At 34.7% G+C, this 20,442-nt stretch overlaps 1 protein-coding gene across 7 annotated transcripts in view; it reads left to right on the forward strand.

Annotated features, from left to right (window-relative positions):
- CDC42BPA (CDC42 binding protein kinase alpha) overlaps nucleotides 1-20,442 on the forward strand; it is a 310,403-nt gene that overhangs the window by 226,580 nt on the left and 63,381 nt on the right. For all 7 annotated transcript variants that reach the window (XM_058533588.1, XM_058533583.1, XM_058533582.1 and 4 more), the window contains 5 exons: nucleotides 4,424-4,548; nucleotides 10,940-11,045; nucleotides 11,472-11,620; nucleotides 13,153-13,244; nucleotides 15,645-15,721. In XM_058533588.1, coding sequence (XP_058389571.1) covers nucleotides 4,424-4,548; nucleotides 10,940-11,045; nucleotides 11,472-11,620; nucleotides 13,153-13,244; nucleotides 15,645-15,721 — 549 coding nt within the window. The remainder of the gene's footprint in view (nucleotides 1-4,423; nucleotides 4,549-10,939; nucleotides 11,046-11,471; nucleotides 11,621-13,152; nucleotides 13,245-15,644; nucleotides 15,722-20,442) is intronic.

Here is a 20,442-nt window from a genome sequence, read left to right on the forward strand (position 1 = left end):
AGAGATGAGGAGGAAACATTTGCAAATCATTATCTTATAAAAGACTTATATTTGGAGTATATAAAGAACTCTTAAAACTCAATAATAAGAAATAATACAAACAACCCAATGAAAAAATGGGAAAAGATTTGAGTAGACATTTTATGAAAGAAGATATATAAATAACAAATAAGCACATGAAAAGATGTTCAGTATCATTAGTCATTAGGAAAATGCAAGTTAAAACCACAGTAAGATACTGCTCTACATTCTCAGTGATGAGTATATTCGATAAGAGTGACCATACCAACTGTTGACGAGGATGTGGAGGAACTGGGACTCATACACTGCTTGTGGGAGTATAAGATGATATAGTCACTTTAGAAAATAGTTTCAAAATTTCTCAAAAAGTTAAGCATACACTTAACCATATAACCCAGAAATTCTCTTAGACATTTATCCAAAAGAATTGAAAACATAGTCTCCTTAAAGACTTGTGTATAAAGGTTCATAGCATCATTATTCATAATAGCAAACAACTAGAAACAATACAAATGTCCATCAACTAGTGAATGAATAAAGTATAGTAATATCCATATAATAGAATACTACTCAACTGTAAAAAAGGAATGAATTTCTGATACATGCAATACCATGGTTGAACCTCAATAATGTAAGTGAAAGAAGCCTGATACGAAAAACTACATATTGTATGATTTCCTTGATATTAAATTTCTAGAAAAGGCAAAGCTATAGACACAGAAAACAGATCTGTGATGCCTGGAACTCAGGATGGGAGCCAGGATCAACTGCAAACCAGCTATAGGGAAATTTCTCAGGTATTGGAGGTGTTCCAAAAGTGGATTGTGGTGATTGGTTTTTTTTTTGTTGTTGTTGTTTTTGTGAGGAAGATCAGCCCTGAGCTAACGTCCATGCCAATCCTTCTCTTTTTGCTGAGGAAGACTGGCTCTGAGCTAACATCTATTGCCAATCCTCCTCCTTTTTTTTCCCCAAAGCCCCAGTAGATAGTTGTATGTCATAGTTGCACGTCCTTCTAGTTGCTGTATGTGGGACGCGGCCTCAGCATGGCCGGAGAAGCGGTGCGTCAGTGCGCACCCGGGATCCGAACCCGGGCCGCCAGTAGTGGAGAGCGTGCACTTAACCGCTAAGCCATGGGCCCAGCCCGGATTGTGGTGATTGTTGCACAACTGTTTAAATTTCCTAAAAATCATGGAACCATGCATTTATAATGGGCGAATTTTATAGTATGTAAATTATACTTCAATAAATCTATAAAAAGAGAATAGCTGGTAAAATACATTTTCAGAGGTAAATGGCACACCCTGAGACACAAACTTTAAATCCTGTGTTCTCAATAGGCAGATAAGGTTGTGTCTTGGCCGTGATAGCTTCTGTGGACCCCATTTCCTTCTGAGAAGACAGTGAGGTTGAAAGGAATAGTAATTACTAATGGAAGATTGAGACCATTTATCAGGAAAATGTAGCCATGAAATAAAAATTGTCTGCAAATATTTTATCAGGAATTTTTAAAAATTTAATAAAGCAAGAACTTTTGCTTATGACTATGACAGATTAGCTTACATCATACCCACCACGTCATCAGGAAGAGCTATAAAGCTGGATTTTTTTTAAAAAAATTTAATGCTATATAATACTTTCTACAGTATTCATCTGCAGAAGGCATGGGAGAAATAAGAAAGCAGGCAAGACTTTACTGATCAAGATCCTATAGAGAGTAGTGCAGAGAGATGAGCCCAACATTCAGTGCCACTTTTCTTCTTGAGGCATTTGCTGATAGGAAAGCCAAGATAGGGAAAGCTGAGAATCCAGGAAGCTGAATACAATATTCTACAGTCTCACAAGTTTGGAGAGATAAAAACTGAATATCAGTGCCCACCAAGGTGCCAGATCCTTGGTAATCAATTCAAGCTTTCAACTGGACTGGTCTAAAGGCTACATTTTAGGAATAAGGGTGAACCAGAAAGAGATGAGCTCTCTCAATGACTGAAACTCAGCCTCTAAGTAATTAAATCCCTGATCTATCTGTAGTTTCCTGCCAGAAGTAAAAGTAAATAGTCTCTGGAGGCAGATGTTATATAGAGCCTCAAATTATCTTGTATATGGCATGCAGTAAAAAATCTTCATGTACAATGTGTGGCATGCAGTAAAAAATCACCATGCCTACTAGGAGATACAATCAAATCACTGAAAATTAAGAGAAAAAATATAACAGCAAAAACAAAATAAGAAAAGAAAAAATGAAAAGAAAATCAGGCAGTCAGGTTAATTAGACCCACAGGAATTCCAAGTATTGGAATTTTCATAAATGAACTTTAACTGTGTGATATGTTCAAGAAAATAGAAGACATGATGAAGAATTTCAGCAGACAACTAGAATCTATACAAACGAGTAAAATAGAATTTCTAGAAGTGAAAAATAAAATAACTGAAATACCCAATAGAAGATTAAACAGCAAATTGAAAGAGCCAAAGAAAGGAGTGGGTAAGTAACAATATTTCCAGACCAAAGTAGGGATAGAGATTTCAAAGGATGGAAATACATAAAAGAGGATATGAGGTGTAGGGGACATGATGAAAAGATCTGACATACAAATATTTGCTTTCCCAGAAGGAAAGGAGAGAGAGAGCGTAACAGAAGCAATATTTGAAGAGTTAATGGCCCATAATTTTCCAAAATGTATGAAAAACATTTAGCCACAAATTGCAGAAATGCCACAAGCCCTAAAGGTGATATATAAAAATTAAATCCCATTAGGCACATCATAGAGAAACTGCTGAAAACCAACAACCAGAGAAAATCCTAAAAGCAGCCAGAGAAGAAAGACACGTTATATTCCAAGGAGCAAAAGTTCAACTAAAAGCTGACTTCCCAACAGAAACACTGGAATCCAGAATAAAAAGAAATGACATCTTCAAAGTGCTGAAGGAAAATAACTGCCAACCTAGAATATTATAGACAGCAAAGAGTACCTTTCAAAAATGAAGGCAAAAATTCAGACTACAGAAAACTCTACAGGACAAAGAACCTACTTTCTTCAACAAATAAATTACAAGAGAAATAAAAGTGTTGGAGGGGAACCTCTATGGACTGAATGTTTGTGTCCCTCCGAGATTCATGTGTTGAAAGCTGATCCCCAGTGTGATGGTATTTGGAGGTGCGGCCTTCGGGGGATGATTAAGTCGTGAAGATGGAGTCCTCATGAGTCGGTTAGGCCTCCACTGTGCGAGAACACAATCGAAGATGGCCAGCTGGAACCAGGAAGCAGGCCCTCGCCAGACGCCAAATCTGCTGGTGCCTTGATATGGACATCCCAGACTCCAGAACTGTACGAAATAAATGGTTCTTGTTTAGGCCACCCAATCTATGGTACTCTATTGTAGCAGCCTGAAACGACTAAGACAGGAGCCTATAAACAAGAGACTTAAAAGATGTAGCAACCATCAAGCAATGTCTATTTGTTGGTATCATGATTCAATTTAACAAACTTAAGTTTTTTGATATTTTGAGATAAGTGGAAATTTGAACAGTTAATACCGGTGTGATGATATAAGGGAAACTGTTAAATTTGTTTAAGCAGGATAATGATTTTGTGGTTATATTTAAAAAGAGAGGGCCGGCCCCATGGCTTAGCGGTTAAATGCGTGCGCTCCGCTGCTGGCGGCCCGGGTTCGGATCCCAGGTGTGCACCGACGCACCGCTTCTCCCGCCATGCTGAGGCCGCATCCCACATACAGCAACTAGAAGGCTGTGCAACTATGACATACAACTATCTACTGGGGCTTTGGGGGAAAAAAATAAATAAATAAAAATTTTAAAAAAATAAAATAAAAAATAAAAAGAGCCTTATTTTCTAGAGAGATACACAGAAATATATATGGATAAAATTATATGATGTCTGGTATTTGGTTCAGAATAATACAGGAGGAAGGGGTAAGAAGACAGGAGTACAAATGAAGTAAGATTGACAGTGAGGTGATAATTGTTGAAATTCGGTGATGGGCTCATGGGAATTCGCTTATACTCTACTATCTATTTTTGGATATGCTTGAAATTCTTTATAAGTTTTAAAAAAAAAAAGAGAATGACCTAGAGACATTTTTAGACAAAAGAAAAAGAGATGTAACCAGCTGAATTGGAAAGTATTTCAGGCAAGTGGAGAATGTTCACGAATGGAACTGATTCAGCGTAGGGAGTAAGGGAAAAGCAAACGGGGGCATTCTGAGTACTCGATGTTTCCAAATTCAGTGACCAGAAGGGTGCATAATAATACGAAATCAGGAAGACAGGCATTTTTGAGTGGAAAGTGGTAAGTTCTCACATTTGACAAGAGGCATCTAGGCACCTTGAATTCCTGCTGCTAAAAGTCACATGTGTCTTAAGTGTCTTAAAACTGCCTTTCAGCTTACCACGTTGTATGAGAACTTAAGTATGCGCAACCAGCAGTTAGAGGGAGAGGTGAAAGATCTAGCAGACAAGAAAGAATCCGTGGCACACTGGGAAGCCCAAATCACAGAAATCATTCAGTGGTGAGTACTCTTTCAAATGTGTTCTTGTGGGTGATTTTGGGCATTTGGGCTAGTTGGTATGAATTCCAGGAGGCTACTAACATATTTTTGATCTGATTTCTTGCTATGAAAAATAAGTTTCCCTGAAAAGCATAATTTTATTTCGGATCTGTTATTTATTACTGATCTGTGTTGTTTTGTGTTTTCTGTGATGTTCCTCTGTTCCCTAACTCCAACAAACATCCTATATCAGCTTTTATACAGCTTCCTTGAAAGCTGATATTTCTTTCTAATAAATGTTGTATATAAAATGTATATATGTTATATATATATAATGTTATTTATAAAATAAATAAAATGTTATTCTCCCCTAAGACAGTCAGTCCTTAAAGAACTTAAAGAAAAAGCTCATTCACTAGCTATAGATGTTTCTTTCTTGGATCAGAATTGCTGTATGTGTGATTATTTTAAGAAACAGGAAGCCTGGAGAAAAACTTAGAAGTAGAAGATGTTGTGCCATTACCTTCTCTCATAATAACAGATTGATCACACGTGGCCTTTTAAAAACCTTAAATGGTTACAGTTTAGTTTTATCAACTGTTCTTTAAGCTCCTAGGATTTAATTTAGAATAACTACCTTAGTAACTTTTATGTTAATTCATTCATTAAATGATTTTTCTGGTATTTGTAAAACTTTGTGTATAATACGTGAAGAAAGTAGAATCCAATGAGGATTTTATTTTCTAATGAAAATAGGTAGCTTAACTTTTTATATTTACTTTTTAACTCTTTTTGGCACATCATTAATTTTTATAAAAACAACTAGTTTCTTCATATATCTATAGACCAATCATTTGGTGGGAATTTTAGTTTCTTGTGCTCTTATTTTGGTTCTTTAAGCATTTTTCCCATTTGCTACTTATACCAGATTAATATCCTCCTTCTTAAATAAAATCAGAAGTGACTAAAGTGTCTCTTTAAGTAGTCTTACTCAAATGACTCAAGTGTTTTGATATTGGCTTAACTGTAGAGCTCTTATGTTAACTCATCTTTGGCTTATGAATGTGACTATTCAGTGCATATCTAAAGGATAATGCTCAAATTGTGGAAATTTGGTTGTGTTCCAAACAGTACAGTTAATGGTTCATTAACGTTTAATTTATGTCCTTGTCATCAAGTCTACATTTCTGAAGCAAAATCATTTGAATCTTTAGCCAAGCTTATGATATCAAAAATTACAACCCTTCATTTGTAACTCCATTATTATGTAATCAAATTTATAATTGAGATGTTGCTGAAAATTACTCTACAGAAGACAAAGCTGATCTGGCCAAAGCCTGAGATCCTAGACACTGATCTTTTCCAGTGACTCGCGAGATGGGTTCAGATGTAATGGGAAGTGGTTCTGGTAAAGGAAGGAAGCTTTAAATATGGACTGTCTGGACGGGGTTGGTAGAAAGGATGACGATGAAAGTTCTTATATGGTACCACAAAATGCTCGTTTTACACTTGCCCATTCAAGTGAAATATGCAGAAGAAATCAGGAATATAAGGAAGTCACTTTGCATAAAAGCTGTTATTTAGAAATAGACTAATTTATTAGATAAATTATTAAATACCTAATCGGCTGAAAGTACAAGATATACTCCCTGTACTCAGAGTTCTCATCACCTACTTGAAAGTTAGCTCTGAGATATTCTATTCAAGCTTATAAAAGTCAAAAGTCACAGGCTATTTCCAGTTGTTTAGTCTGGTACATTAAAAAATGAAGTAATGCCAAAACAAGGCTTGGAAACCTGTGATATACAGTATTTTAAGTGTTTCCATTGGACAAATAAACAGTTTTAAAACAAAACAAACACTATTGTTTATAAGACCTCATTTGAATGCATTTCTAATGGCCGTCTTACTCTGCCCCCTCTGCCTTTTCCTGTGAAATAGCCCTTTCGTATGAAAGAAATACAGCTCTATATTGCTCATCGCTGTATTAGAGCAGGGACCTTTCTTCTCACCATTGGCTCATCAGAAGACTCCACTCTTCTCTTTGAAATGATATTACAAAAAAAGGTTGGAGTAATAGGCTAGTCCATAAGATTCATTTTTTAAGTGTTGTGTCCTCACATTTAAAGCACTCTTCTGGTGCAATAGGAGATAGAAAGGTCTATAAAATATTGCACTTTGTTTTCAAGTAGCTCATAACATAACATTTAACAGTTTAAAAACTAATGTGACCAGAGCTGGAGATGATTTACAAGACTTAAATGTGAATTGTCTTATGTATTGGACAAATACTGATTTTTCTATCGGAGTATAGAGGAGAGAGAATTACCTCTGACTAGGTACTCAAGAAAATTGGGGGTAATCAGTTGAACTATAACGTGTTTTCTGAAAACACTGAGTTTAGTAGAGAGTCCACCTATAGTTTGACTAAATTGGAGAATTCATGTAAAAGAATAGTAGAAAATAAGACCAGTAAAGTTACTGCAGTGCAGTTACCATGAATACTGGGTAAGAATTTGAACTTCATTTATTTATAAAAAGAAGGAGAAGGTTTTTGTAAAGGATAATGGCATTGATTAAAATAATGCATTAGGAAGATAACTCTTCACTGTGGTGTTCAGCATGAAAATAGAAGCAAGTTTGGGAAAAATTGAACAAATGGAGAAGACATTATGGAAGAAGAATCTATAGGACTTAATTATAAACGAAGGGCAAGAGATGAGGAATTAATATTTCTGAATCTCTGAGTTGGAGATATTCAGAAAATGATGATATCATTGAAGTAGGAAAGTGGGGAGAAGGAACCAACTTTGGGGAAGATGATATAATCAGTTTGAGTTGTTCTTTTATTTTTGTTTGTTGGTGAATCTGAGGTCATCCTGAGACCTCTGAGTGGATATTTCCAATATGCTTTTGAAAAGACGACATAAAGGTTAGGATTACAAAATATAAATTTGGGGATTTAATTTCTGGTAAATAAGGTCATTGAAATTGTTGAGATCTTTTTAAAGAGAAAAGAAAGAAGGATAATGGTGAGGGCGACATAATAGAAGATAGAGGAAACAGCTGTGTAAGACAACCAGGAAAATGTTTTAATGATCAGAAAGGGTTTCAATAATGTAACAATTTATTTCAGTTTATTTATATTCACTCACATTATTTGAAATACTCCTCATTCATTAATCTTCATTTGTGTATAGCATATGTTGATTAAAACATAGTATGTTCCAGGCATTAGGCTGAAAATTCACATGTGTTCTTAGTTATGACAACAGTCCTATGAGGCAGGTATTATTATTATTATTCCCATTTTATAGGTGAAATAACTGAGAGTTAGAGGGGGTAAATGACTTATCCACAGTCACACAGCTGGTAGGCAGCCAGCTGGGATTTGAACCCAGGCCTATTTGACTCAAGAATCAAGTTCTTAATCACTCTGCTATATATGTCCTAACTCCTCAACTTTGTAAGGACCATATCTTATGTATCTTCTTCTGTCTTCCTAATAGACCCAACATAATAGTCAGTATTTAATAAATATTTCTTGATTAATTATGTGAAAGAACTTGGGAGGAGAGGATTAGATATGCCAAAAGAACAAAATAGATCTAAATTGGCCTTTTGTAGTTGAGTAGTTATTTTAATAGACTGCAGTTTCAGCAAAATAGTTGAGGCAGAAATCAGACTTCAGAGAGTACGTGTACGTAGGAGTGAGTGAAGAGTTAACTACTAGAGCAATTAGGTATAAGTTGTATAACAATGAAAGGGGGAGAGAAAAAGGATGTTGGAGTTGGGGCAGCTAGAATAGGGAACTTTTTGCATTAGGAAAGGTCTATGCATTTTTTTTTTTAATAATTTTATTTATTTATTTATTTTTTCCCCCAAAGCCCCAGTAGATAGTTGTATGTCATAGCTGCACATCCTTCTAGTTGCTATATGTGGGACGCGGCCTCAGCATGGCCCGAGAAGCGGTGCGTCAGTGCGCGCCCAGGATCTGAACCCGGGCCGCCAGCAGCGGAGCGCAAGCACTCAACCGCTAAGCCACGGGGCCGGCCCTATGCATGTTTAAAGGAACAAATGGAAATAATGAGACTGAAAATATAGGATGTGGTAGAGAAGATAATTATTTGTATATAGTAACAACTGTGGGATTAGGAATACATTTAAATGACTTAACCACAGAAAAGATGAGAGACTTGCCTCTAAAACTGTTAAAAAAAAAACAAAAAAAGTTAAGAGAATAAGTATGAGTAAACTTAACCAGACGGCGTAGAAGAATGGGGCAAGACATAGTGTTGGGGCTGGGGAAGTGAGGTTTTTTTAGAGATGAAGGTTGGAAAGAGACAAATAGCAATGATTATGAAAAAGAATTGTGGAACTTAAATGGCATGAGTTTGTAGCTGACCGAGTCTTTTTTTTTTTTCACCCTTCCCACCAGTAATTTTCTGTAGCCAAGAAAATAGACATAGGTTTAATCAAAAGTTGAGAATTAGTGGAAGACCACCGTAGTAAGGGGATGTGGATGTATTCAACACATAAATGAAAAGCAAAGTTAGAAGAGATTGTTTTTTATAGAAGATTTCAAACAACATAAAAGTGATTTACAAGAAGTTATTTGATTTCCTGGAAATGTGCGTAAGCCAAGATCTCTGAGCTGTGGTAGATACTAAACCAGCACTAGTTGAGGCCAATTAGCCTGGCCATTTAAATGATAATATAGTTTCCTTCATTGTTACTATGTAAGTGTCTTTCGTTGTATTCTACAAAAATAATCTTTCTCCATCCCCATTTATTTATTTATTTTTATTTTTATTGAAGTATGGTTGACATACAATATGGTATTAGTTTCAGGTGTACAACATATAGTGATTCAACATTTATTTACATTACAAAATAATCAACCTGCTAAGACTAATAACTATCTGTCATCATACAGAGTTATTACAGTATTGTTGACTATGTTCCATATGCTGTACATTATATCCCCATGACTTACTTATTTTATGACTGGAAGTTTGTAGCTCTTAATCTCCTTCACCTATTTCATCCTTTCTCACATCCCCCTCCCCTCCAGAAACCACCAGTTTGTCCTCTGTATCTATGAGTCTGTTTCTGTTTTGTTTTTTTTGTTCATTTGTTTTGTTTTTTTTAGATTGCACATGTGAGTGAAATCATACAATATTCTTCTTTCTCTGTCTGGCTTATATCACTTATACTAAGTGAAATAACCCATTTATTCTTTATACTACAGATTAGATGATTAAATGAAAAGATTGTGGTCACTTGTGGTATCCACAGGTAAAGAATTTTAAAAGGAAACAGCCTCCCACTACACAAACTTTCTTAATATTTCCTAAAGCCATTTTTCTTTAAAAGGCAATAAAAATATATATATTTACGTAGAGCCTAAAAATTTGTAACTGTCACTAGAGTGGGCAACTTCTTACCATGATTTTATTGCTTCTCTGTTTCAATTCTTTTGCTTGTCTTCCAAAACACCTTTCCATCTGAGAGAAGAAAGGACCAATCCCCTTTTAAAGGACCTCTTTAAGATATATATATATGATATGTTATATATATATATATATAAATGTATAAATTCATATATATATAAATTTGACTGCTCAGGAGTTTAAATTTTAAAAGATGCTAAAGCAATGCTCAAGATTTAAACTTGTCTTCTGTACACATCACAGATATGTATTGATTTACCTGAAATATACTTTCCTTATAGCTGTTCAGTGGCCTGAATTTTATCCGTGAAAACAACCAGCTTGCGCAAAGGCAAACAATCTTCCCCAAAGTGCATTAGAATACACTTCTGAGCATTACAAATTTCAACTTCATGTTTTTTTACTGAAACTGAGTTTCAGTAGATTTTAATCTTTTCTCTTTGATTGGTATTTCATTGACCAGTTTAGAAACAGAAGAGCTTTATTACAATGTTTTTTCTGATTTTTTACAATATTCTACTTTAAACTAAACTTTCTAAATACAGTGTACTTTGGTTTTAAGAAGGGTGTGTTGTATTTTCATAAGATAAAATAACAGAATCTTAATATTCTTTTGAAATCATGTGAGTATGTGGGTGTCTGCATTTAATGTCAGATTAAAAGAGTATTAATTCTGTGGTCAAGGCAAAGGTTTACTAATTTGTCAGATATAAGTAATTTGGACTTTCTGAAACATGGCCAGCTTTGTGGACTTTGTGGAACAGTTGAGTAAACCTCCTCCCACCTGTTGGCAGATAGTAGTACTGTGGTAGACCTTTTGAAAGAAGATATTTGAGAACATTAGTAAATTTCTAGCACTTATTTCTTTATGGTGCTTTAAATAACATATATGTCACTGAAGTCTTTCTGTTTGTTTAACTTTTGCACTTTATCTCTGTCTTTATATGTATACATTCTAGGGTCAGTGATGAAAAGGATGCACGAGGATATCTTCAGGCCTTAGCTTCTAAAATGACTGAAGAATTGGAAGCGTTAAGAAATTCCAGCTTGGGTACACGAGCAACAGTAAGCTCTGCCATTTTGCTTAGAGGTTTATTGTATTAGGAGGGGGAAAAGGCTCAAAAAACACTATAGTAAATCTGAGTATTTCTCCCAGTTTGTCTAGGCTTTAGACTACTCTGGGGTTTTTCATGAGGACTCAGTTAGTTCATGTCTTTTCCAGTTTAGGAAATCATAATACATAGCTGCTTAACTGTAATTTGTATGGCCAGCGATTATTGGTAATTAACTATAAAAAATAAACTCATTTATATGTGAGTCTACAATTATTTCTGAATTTAATGAAAAATAAGATATTTTCACAAGAAATGTTTCTGTTCTGTTATTAGAGAAAGTGCTTTTAAATAGTTTCCAAATTCACTTGGATTACTAAATTTAAATGTTCAAAATAAAATAGGATGGAGCTGAAAACACAGTCATATTATTTCATAGGATATGCCCTGGAAGATGCGTCGTTTTGCAAAACTGGATATGTCGGCTAGACTGGAGTTGCAGTCAGCTCTGGATGCAGAAATAAGAGCCAAACAGGCCATCCAAGAAGAGCTGAATAAAGTTAAAGCATCTAACATCATCACAGAATGGTAAGATTGAGTAATGTAGCCCTGCTAGAATAATATCTAAGTTGGTCCAACAGTATTTGGAGAGAAGTTACATGTTTAATTTCCTACCTATCACTTTCGTTTAAGTGATGATCAGAAAAAGTTATGAAGATTTAAAATGAATAGATGTTTTCAAGCCTTATATGCAGTTGATGGAATTTTAATACAGCCTTGTTTTTCTTTGACTTATCCAGAAAGTGAAATTAATAGTACTAATTAATATTCCATTATTTACTTTTCTCCTTATTTTTAAAATTTAATTGACTCAAATTTTATTCCATTAAATCCAAAATTCTCTCATGTTCAAGAATATCATATTAGTAACAAAATACAGTCATCTGAAAATTCTGGCCTCTACCATAGATCTTTTACAAATAAAGGTTCAATTGAGGGCAGATTTCAAAATGGTATAATATATTTTAATTATAATTGTTTTTCGTGTTCTTTTATGTATTAAAAATAAGTATATCCCCCACAGTCTCTGGGAGAGTTAGCTAATTAATACATTCCCTCAATTCTTATCACAACAGTAGAGCAGATTATACTCTTAATAAATAAATGATAAAATGAAAATCATAATTGGATTGGATATAAACCTGGTTCAAGAATAAGTCAGTATAGGTAATATAGAGGAACAATAGAAAGTTCATGTTACGAATCAAAATATAAACAGAAAAATCCATTTGGTGCTTGGAATGCCAAAGAGTCCAAAGGCATTCAGTCATGGAAAGAAATATAGTCCATAAATTCAGGTTTTAATGATGTGAGGCCTTAGTCCTTAAACTGCAGTCATTAATGTTTTTAATTAAATCAGAGGCCAGATACACAGCACCCCAGTTGAATTATAAACTCTTGTTATAAATAATCCAGACATAAATTTAGTATGCTTTACTTAAATGTGCTAGTGTGACATTGAAAATGGAGAAAAAACTTTTTTCTGGAGAATATGAAGTGATCCCAGCATAAAAAGCTACTAAGTGTCATTTCTTTGTTGTAGTTTGGAATAAGTATGATCTTTGTTCTTACACCTAGGAGAGATGAGTTTATACATTTGTTCATAAATCAGGGATATGAATCAAACTGAAAATTATAAACTTACATATATATGCTCCACTTTCATGGTTCTCTATGAAAGAAGTCTAACAGAATTCTAAAATTAACCTTTGATTTTATGACTTTTTTTAATTTAATAATTTAATTGAGGGTCAGCAACTTTTTCTATAAAAGACCAGATAGTAACTATTTTAGGCTTTTCGAGCTGTATGGTCTCGGTCTACTCAACTCTGCTGTGCAGCCATAGACAATATGTCAGTGAATGAGCCTGGCTGTGTTCCAGTAGAACTTTATTTACACGGGAGTAGATGACAGGGTGGCTGTGTCCTTCCTGCAGAAGTTTGCAGTTTCCTAATATAGCATGAGTGACATTTAAACCAAATAAGTCCAACTACATACATGATGGCTCACTAACCAGCAATAAAAATAATGACGTTTTTCCTTTTTTCCCCTTATTTAAGTAAACTAAAAGATTCAGAGAAGAAGAACTTGGAACTACTATCAGAAATCGAACAACTAATAAAGGACACTGAAGAGCTTAGATCTGAAAAGGGTATGAGAATGTGTTTTACATCACTCAGGACTTAATGTTCTGTTATGAACACAAGAATCAGCTTACAGTCATGCGTCGCTTAGCGACAGGGATACAGTCTGAGAAATGCGTTGTTAGGTGATTTTGTCATTGTACGAACATCATAGAGTGTCCCCACACAAACCTCGATGGTATAGCCTACTACACACCCAGGCTATATGGTACTAATCTGAGGAGATCATTGTTGTTTATGTGGTTCCTTGTTGACCAAAACGTCCTTGTGCAGCGCATGACTGTATTGTGTTGGGGGGAGAACTGTCCACATAAGCAATTCTGGCACTCATTTGTGGATATATGTATGTATATCTGATATAATACACATACACACATTTATTACACTGGTCTCTGAGTTATTTTGTTTTACTTAATATACACTGTTTAAAAGATTTCATAGTAACAGAAAAACACATTTTGCCATAAATTTGACTGTTTTCTCAGTGCCATAGACTTTTTCATGAATAATATTTTTGCAATTGGAAAAAAATTACTTTGGAAATTGGAAAAAAAAATTTATAATATACTGGTGAAGAATTATTTTGTCATTTCAGTGTCTTCTTCCATGTTTGATTCTTAAATTGCTTGCCCTATGGGATTTCCCAGGATTTATTTCCATTTTCTTGAAAATATTACTTGACCATTTTTCCATTAATGTAAAAAGTAACTCAGAGTACTTGGTAGCTCTATTACATGAACTTAAACTTTCTTTCCATAATGTGGGCATTAATGATGTGAAGATTTAATAAAAAGAAATTCAGGATGTTATTTTCTTAATGAGGGGATCTCTCATATGCACTTAATAGAAATTCATTTTCCTGACAACGTCAGTCTTCCTGACTGAACACTGAACTAGTTAATGGGCTTCATGTTATGCTTCCCTGTCATTTCCTGGTCCTGTGACGGTGATGTAGAGTGGTTGGATCTCTGCGTCTGCTTTTAAAATTGTAGAGGAAGGGGGTAATCACATAAAGGAGTTAACAGGAGAAAGCCATTAAAAGTAGTGGATGTTGAATAAATTTTTGTTCATTGAGTTTCCTAGTGAACAAGAAAAGAAGGAACCTAGAAAAATTAGGATCTCAGATTAGGAGCGCAGGGCATCGTGCCAAAATGAGGGTCAAGCTGAGCTTTAATACGTGAAGGTGGAAGGGAGCTGCGTCATTTAGTGAGTAGAGGAGAAAGAATATATAAGACGGGGAGGACCTGTGGCCCTAAAAGCAATTTATACAGAAAAGAGACCAGTGCGGAGTATGACTCAGTGTGACACACCAGATAACATTGACCACGTCATTTTTAGAATAGATCTAAACTTGCAAAAGGATCACACTGCCTCGTGAGAGCATATTCACCTGTGGCTTTTTATTTGGATTTTGAACGTTGCAGAGTAATAAAACTTCACTCTATGTTGCAACATAATGTACTATACTACTTAAATAATATAATATTTACATAATAAGGGCAAGGACTTTTTTTCTGCTTTGTTTACTGTTATATCCCCAGTACCTAGACAGGGTTTGGCACGTAGTAGGCTCTCGATAAATATTTATTGACTGAATGAATTTCTGAACATATTGCCTTATCTAGCAACTATAGTATATTATTGGAGAGTAATACAAAAAACACACAAAGTAATTGATGTCAGTGCCTAAGGATGTGGAAATCAAAAATGTGTGCTTGGTTGTTTCTGCTTTTTCCTTCCTAGTATTTATCATTATATATATTTTTTGAGATTTCTTTTGGAAATTATGCATTTAAAGTTATTACCATAGCCAAGAGATATGCATGAAATTTTTTTAATTCATCTGAGAAAAAGTAGGGTTTGGATTCTTCATTCTGTCAATAAAACAATACCCAAAATCAGATTGAGGCCTTGACAAAAGTTTTTTCATAATTAAATACATTCATTTTATCACTGCATTATTTTCTTATAAAAGATTATTTATATTAGTGAGAGCATACTATATGCTTGATAAGAATATTTAGAAAGAGAAACTTCGTTTGGTGATAAATTAGCTTAGAAAAGTCAGACGTAACACCAGGGCCCTATTTTTAAAATTCTCTCAAGTCTGTCAAAAGATTTGATGTGTTTTTTATGATGTACTATATGGGAAAAGAAAGAAATTCAAGAACTCAAGTAAGTCAAGAAAGAAATACTTCATGTAGACTGATACAATTTAATTATTAAGTGATATTCCAAGAAACACTAATGTATTTTAGTTTTTTAAATATGTCGAGTTAATAATATTGATCATCTTTAAAATATGGTAGTTTGTGAACAGCTTTTAATAGATTCAGACAGGAAAGGTTATCCATGAAAATTAGTTTTAATTGTTGTAGTTTTAAAAAAAAGTTGCTGCTGTCTTCTAGGTATAGAGCACCAAGACTCACAGCATTCTTTCTTGGCATTTTTGAATACGCCTACCGATGCTCTGGATCAATTTGAAGTAAGTGTCAAACTTTTCAAATATCCTCTGTGGTCAATTTAAAATTCACTTTGTGATTTAAAATTCATTTGCAATAAAACTGTTTTATTGCATCCTACATAAGAGGACCTAGAATCTTCTATAAACAAAAACGTTTTAGGAAAGCAATATGTTCTGCATTCTTATGGAAACTCTAATCACATTTGCATTTAAGAAAAATCTAAGAAAGGTCTAAATATGAGAGGCATTATAGGATTTAGAAGAAATTTTGTCTCTTCCCCTGAGAAACGGTGAGTGCAGTACAAATCCTAACTTTGAAGTAATTTTGACACTTTTCTTTTTTCTCTGAAGCATAGAGCCACAGTAAAAACAAATGAAAATGTCAGAGCTAACAGTAGGGCAGTACTGGTTCTAGTTCAAAATCAATTCAGTTTTTTAGAAGTGTACAATAGGAATGCTTTTTGTTAAAAGTATTACATAGAGTATATTTGGCAGATTCCATAATAATGTAATAATGATTGTATGACTCTGTCCTTCTTTGGAAAAAAAATTTTATAATATAAAGTATATTTTTGTCTCAGAAAATTTCAGTTAGTGGTTATTTCCTTATTCAGCACATATTTGTATCTCTCTGTGCAAGGCACTGTTCTAGGTGCTGGAGATACGGTAGTGACCGAACAGACAGAGCCCTGCCCTCAATGAGCTTACCTTCTAGTGGGAGCAATGAGTGGCAGAGATTCTGTGGCTTGCTTTTAGTTGTTACCTTCTAAAGTGTTTACATTTAATTTGATTATTAATGATTTGCCATAAGCTTTATTTTATTACATTTTGGGCACAGTGTGTGAATTATATCTCATTCCTTTGGGAGAGGGAAAAAGAATCACTCTTTAAAAAGTAATTGATTAATTTCTAAGTTTCTTGAGAAACAGTGACAGTGACTGCTTTTCTCATTTATTTATTTGAATTAATGTCATTTGCCTTTCAATTGTTTTGCAAAATTTTTGATTTATTATTTGTTCTTATTAAATTGCTTCATCCATATTTTCTATTTTTTTATTGCTGTATTCGTTAAATAGGATTCCTTTTCTTCTTCCTCATCTTCACTGATTGATTTTTTGGATGACGTAAGTCTTTGATTTTCAAACCAATGCATCCTTCAGTAAAAGAGATCAGTGAATTGATATGAAGAATTTGCCTAGTAATGCAGTCAGTTTTAGAAATATCACACTTGATAATTTATTTGTGAGCCAAAATTTGCTTTTTTCTTATCTTAAATATAATGAAGAGTTTGTCATTATTAAAGATAATAAAGTAAAAGCATACTTTGAAAAATGCTTTGACCATCAGAGAATCTCTGTATTTCCATTCTTTGCAACAATTCCGAAGACTGGAATGTTTATTGATTATTGTCACTATATAGATATATATAAATAATTGCTCATTTTTATTTTTCATGGTGATTTCTATTTCACATTCCCCTTTTCTTTTCAGCACTTTACTCTTTAATTTCTGTATTAGTTAAAAGTAAACCTCTGGTGGTATAATCAGAAAAAGTGACATGTTTTATTAAATCTTCCAGTAAATTTTATTGTGCACAATATTGAGTAGAAATCAATTTTTAATGCTGGCAACATTTCTCCTCTAATGTGGAAAGTGATTTTAGTCATATGCACTATTTGCACTATAAATTGACTGCATTATCGTTTTCTCTCCTAAATTAATTCTATAGATTTAATAATTTAGAAGTTCCTAATGTATATCATTCCTTCTCTTTACAGAAATACCTGACAAATACCTTCTCTCTATTCCACATTAAATGGCACAATAATTCTTGTCATAATGCATTTTATTATCCTGTTGAACATTCGATCTTTCCAGAAATCGGGAAATAAAATGGGTTCAAATGCAAATATTGTGCATAGAACTGTTTTTTAAACAGGGAGAAATTCTTTAAATGTGTTATTTTGTGTGTTTTGGTAAATATAATTCTTATATTCAGAAGAGTATTTAGCATAATTTTCTGCTAAAGGAAACCTTGATCTAGATTTTTTAAATTATTTTTAAGGAGTTTTTTTTTATATCTTTTAAATATTTACACCAAGGTGTGCACCTTTTCATTCTAAATGGAAACTATTTTATTATTCGTGGGACAAATAATTATTCTAGTTAATTCTACAATGTGATAAAAAGAGAACTTGTTTGATGTACAGTAGTATTTCATGCTACAATCTGCTGCATATTTTACTATACTAAAATGCTCAGTGTGGTATTTCAATACAGATACATATCATTCACCTTAAAAAGAATAGGAAGGAAATTTGAATAAATTACTTTAGTTGTTCTTTCCACCAGAAAACCATTTTCATTTTTCCAACAAACTCTTCTGTACATCTCCTTTTCTCCCACAAAAATCTTTGAATGTACAACATAGGAATGGTATGTATTTTGGCAAACAGGTTAGCTCTTCTCAGCAGAAGAGCCTGCAGGAATGCCACCACAGCCCGCTCCCATCTTGTCTCAGCTCTCACGTGCTGTCTCCCACCACCACCACCCAGCCGCAGTGACTGTTTGCCGCTCTCACTTTCCCCCAGGAGCACCCTTCCTTATCCTTCACCCACTGTCACTCAGCAAAACTCAGTTCAAATGTAAAACTAATTTTTAAAGCAGTACAAAGGAACTCCTATTGTAAAGTGAAAGGGAGTTGAGTTCACAAAGCCTGCTGAAACTTTGTGATTCAGGCTGCAGCTCGTAAAAAGCAAGATTTTTCCCTCATTTGCTTCCTAAGCTCTCTTCTCCCAATTTATTGGTTAAACGCATAAGCTGACTCAAAGCCTGCCTCTACCACTTTCTCGGTGTATGATTTGGAGCAAGTTATCTAACCTTTCTTTGCCCCAGTTTGCTCCTCAGATAAACAGGGATAATAATAGTTCTAATCTCATAAGGTTGATGGAGAATTTAAAGAAACAATGTATGCAATGCCCTCAATAATATCAGTTATTGTTTCCTTACTCTTAATAGGCCAGTTCCCTCCCTTCCTGTGTTCTCTTTAGCTTTCTTTCTTGAACATAAATTCAATTTCACTTAAATGCTTTCTTAGCTCTTCACTGCTCAGCTTTCCACCCACCGCCCATATGAATCACTGTACTTTCCTCCTCAATTGTCCAATCACATTACTGTTAGAAAGTGATTTTTACCTGTCAGGTCAAAGGCTGGCAGTCAGCTCCCACTTAAAAAAATATTTTGTATTCTTAATTCATATTTTATAGCATAAACCTCTTGTTTCTCTTTATAGTTTATAGCTATGACCACCCTTCCCAGAGTCATCATCCATTTCATCCTCAAAGTCGTAATAGAATCTGTCTTGAATAACGGTATTCAATCTTTGGCATGCTTGGGTTCAGCATCCAAGATGTTTAGTATAAAACTCAAGTTCTGTAGCTTCCTTTCTCTTAGGCATTTGGATTCTTACGGAATAAAACAAATCTTAATTGTTCTTTGTGCCAAAACTGGTTAGATTGTTGTGCATGATGCTTACTATATGTGACTGCCCTCTGTAGTAAGTAGACTATTAACTAGCCCATAGAACACATCCTCTGGTCATTCTTTTCTGTTTTCTGTCTCATTACTATAGAAAAGCAAAAGATCATGTTAAAGACCTAAAATTTGAATTGCAGCTGGAACTTATAGGTATGGGAGAGATTGAGGCTAGTATTAAGCAAAATCGCAGAAATCAACTTTTCTTTGGTGTCCACACATCATTGACTTTCTTCGTCTGCCCCCATAGCCTCGTGCCTCATACTGCCCTCTGATTCTGCAGAGCTTTACCGCCAGTGCCTCCCCTCCTCCAAAATTACCTTCTGCTTTTTTCCTTAACCTTCCCACACAGGCCTAGTAAAACTATAATTCCTTTACTTAAAGCAGTACACATAATCACTCTCCCACCTCTAATTTTTTCTCAGCATGTTTTGCCTGTTAATTCAAAATTCAAATGAATGCAAGGATTTTGGGCCATATGGGAAGACATTCAGAGCAAGATGCGTTCCTTTTAAGTTACACTGTTAGACAGCTCTTTCTGTGTGTAAGAGTAGCCTTTACAGAAGAAAAGGAGTACGTGTAACACCAGTCCCTTCCTTCCCTCTAATCAGGCAAAGCAGGATACATTCTCAACACTCTCTTTTGTAACTCAGGAGAACTTGGACATTTGGGCTTTTCTACATGGAGAATCATAGACTTTTGAAGGAACAACCAACATTAGAAAATACTTAGTCCAGTGCTGTTAACCATTATTTATCACAACATGCTCCCGTTAGTAAAGTGGATAGGTTACTCTCCCATTAGTAAGAGTGACTTTTTAGGATTCTCAGTCTTTGGAGGAATAGGGAAGTGGTGATAAAGGGGTTATGTATGACATTCTTTAGGGCAGATAAAAGGGGGTTTTAGTTAATTTTAGAAGAAACTGAGACCACTTTGATAAGTAGTCTCTTGGATAAGTCATTTCCATATGAGGTATTAAAACATCAGTAGAACAGACACCAGGATCCCATCTGCTGTGGAAATTATTCCCTCTTCTACCCTCATCCTTTCTCTCAACCCTACATGCCCAGTCCTGGCCTTCCTATGATTACTCCATATTCAGCCCAGCCTCTTACTCCAGGTAACAGACAGAGTGAGGGGCAAACGGAGCTCAGCCGCGTGGGCTTCCCCCATCTGTGCCCTTCCTCCCAGTGGTGACTGATCCTGGG

Source organism: Diceros bicornis, chromosome 38 (assembly GCF_020826845.1).
Source record: "Diceros bicornis minor isolate mBicDic1 chromosome 38, mDicBic1.mat.cur, whole genome shotgun sequence".
Classification (NCBI taxonomy): domain Eukaryota; kingdom Metazoa; phylum Chordata; class Mammalia; order Perissodactyla; family Rhinocerotidae; genus Diceros; species Diceros bicornis.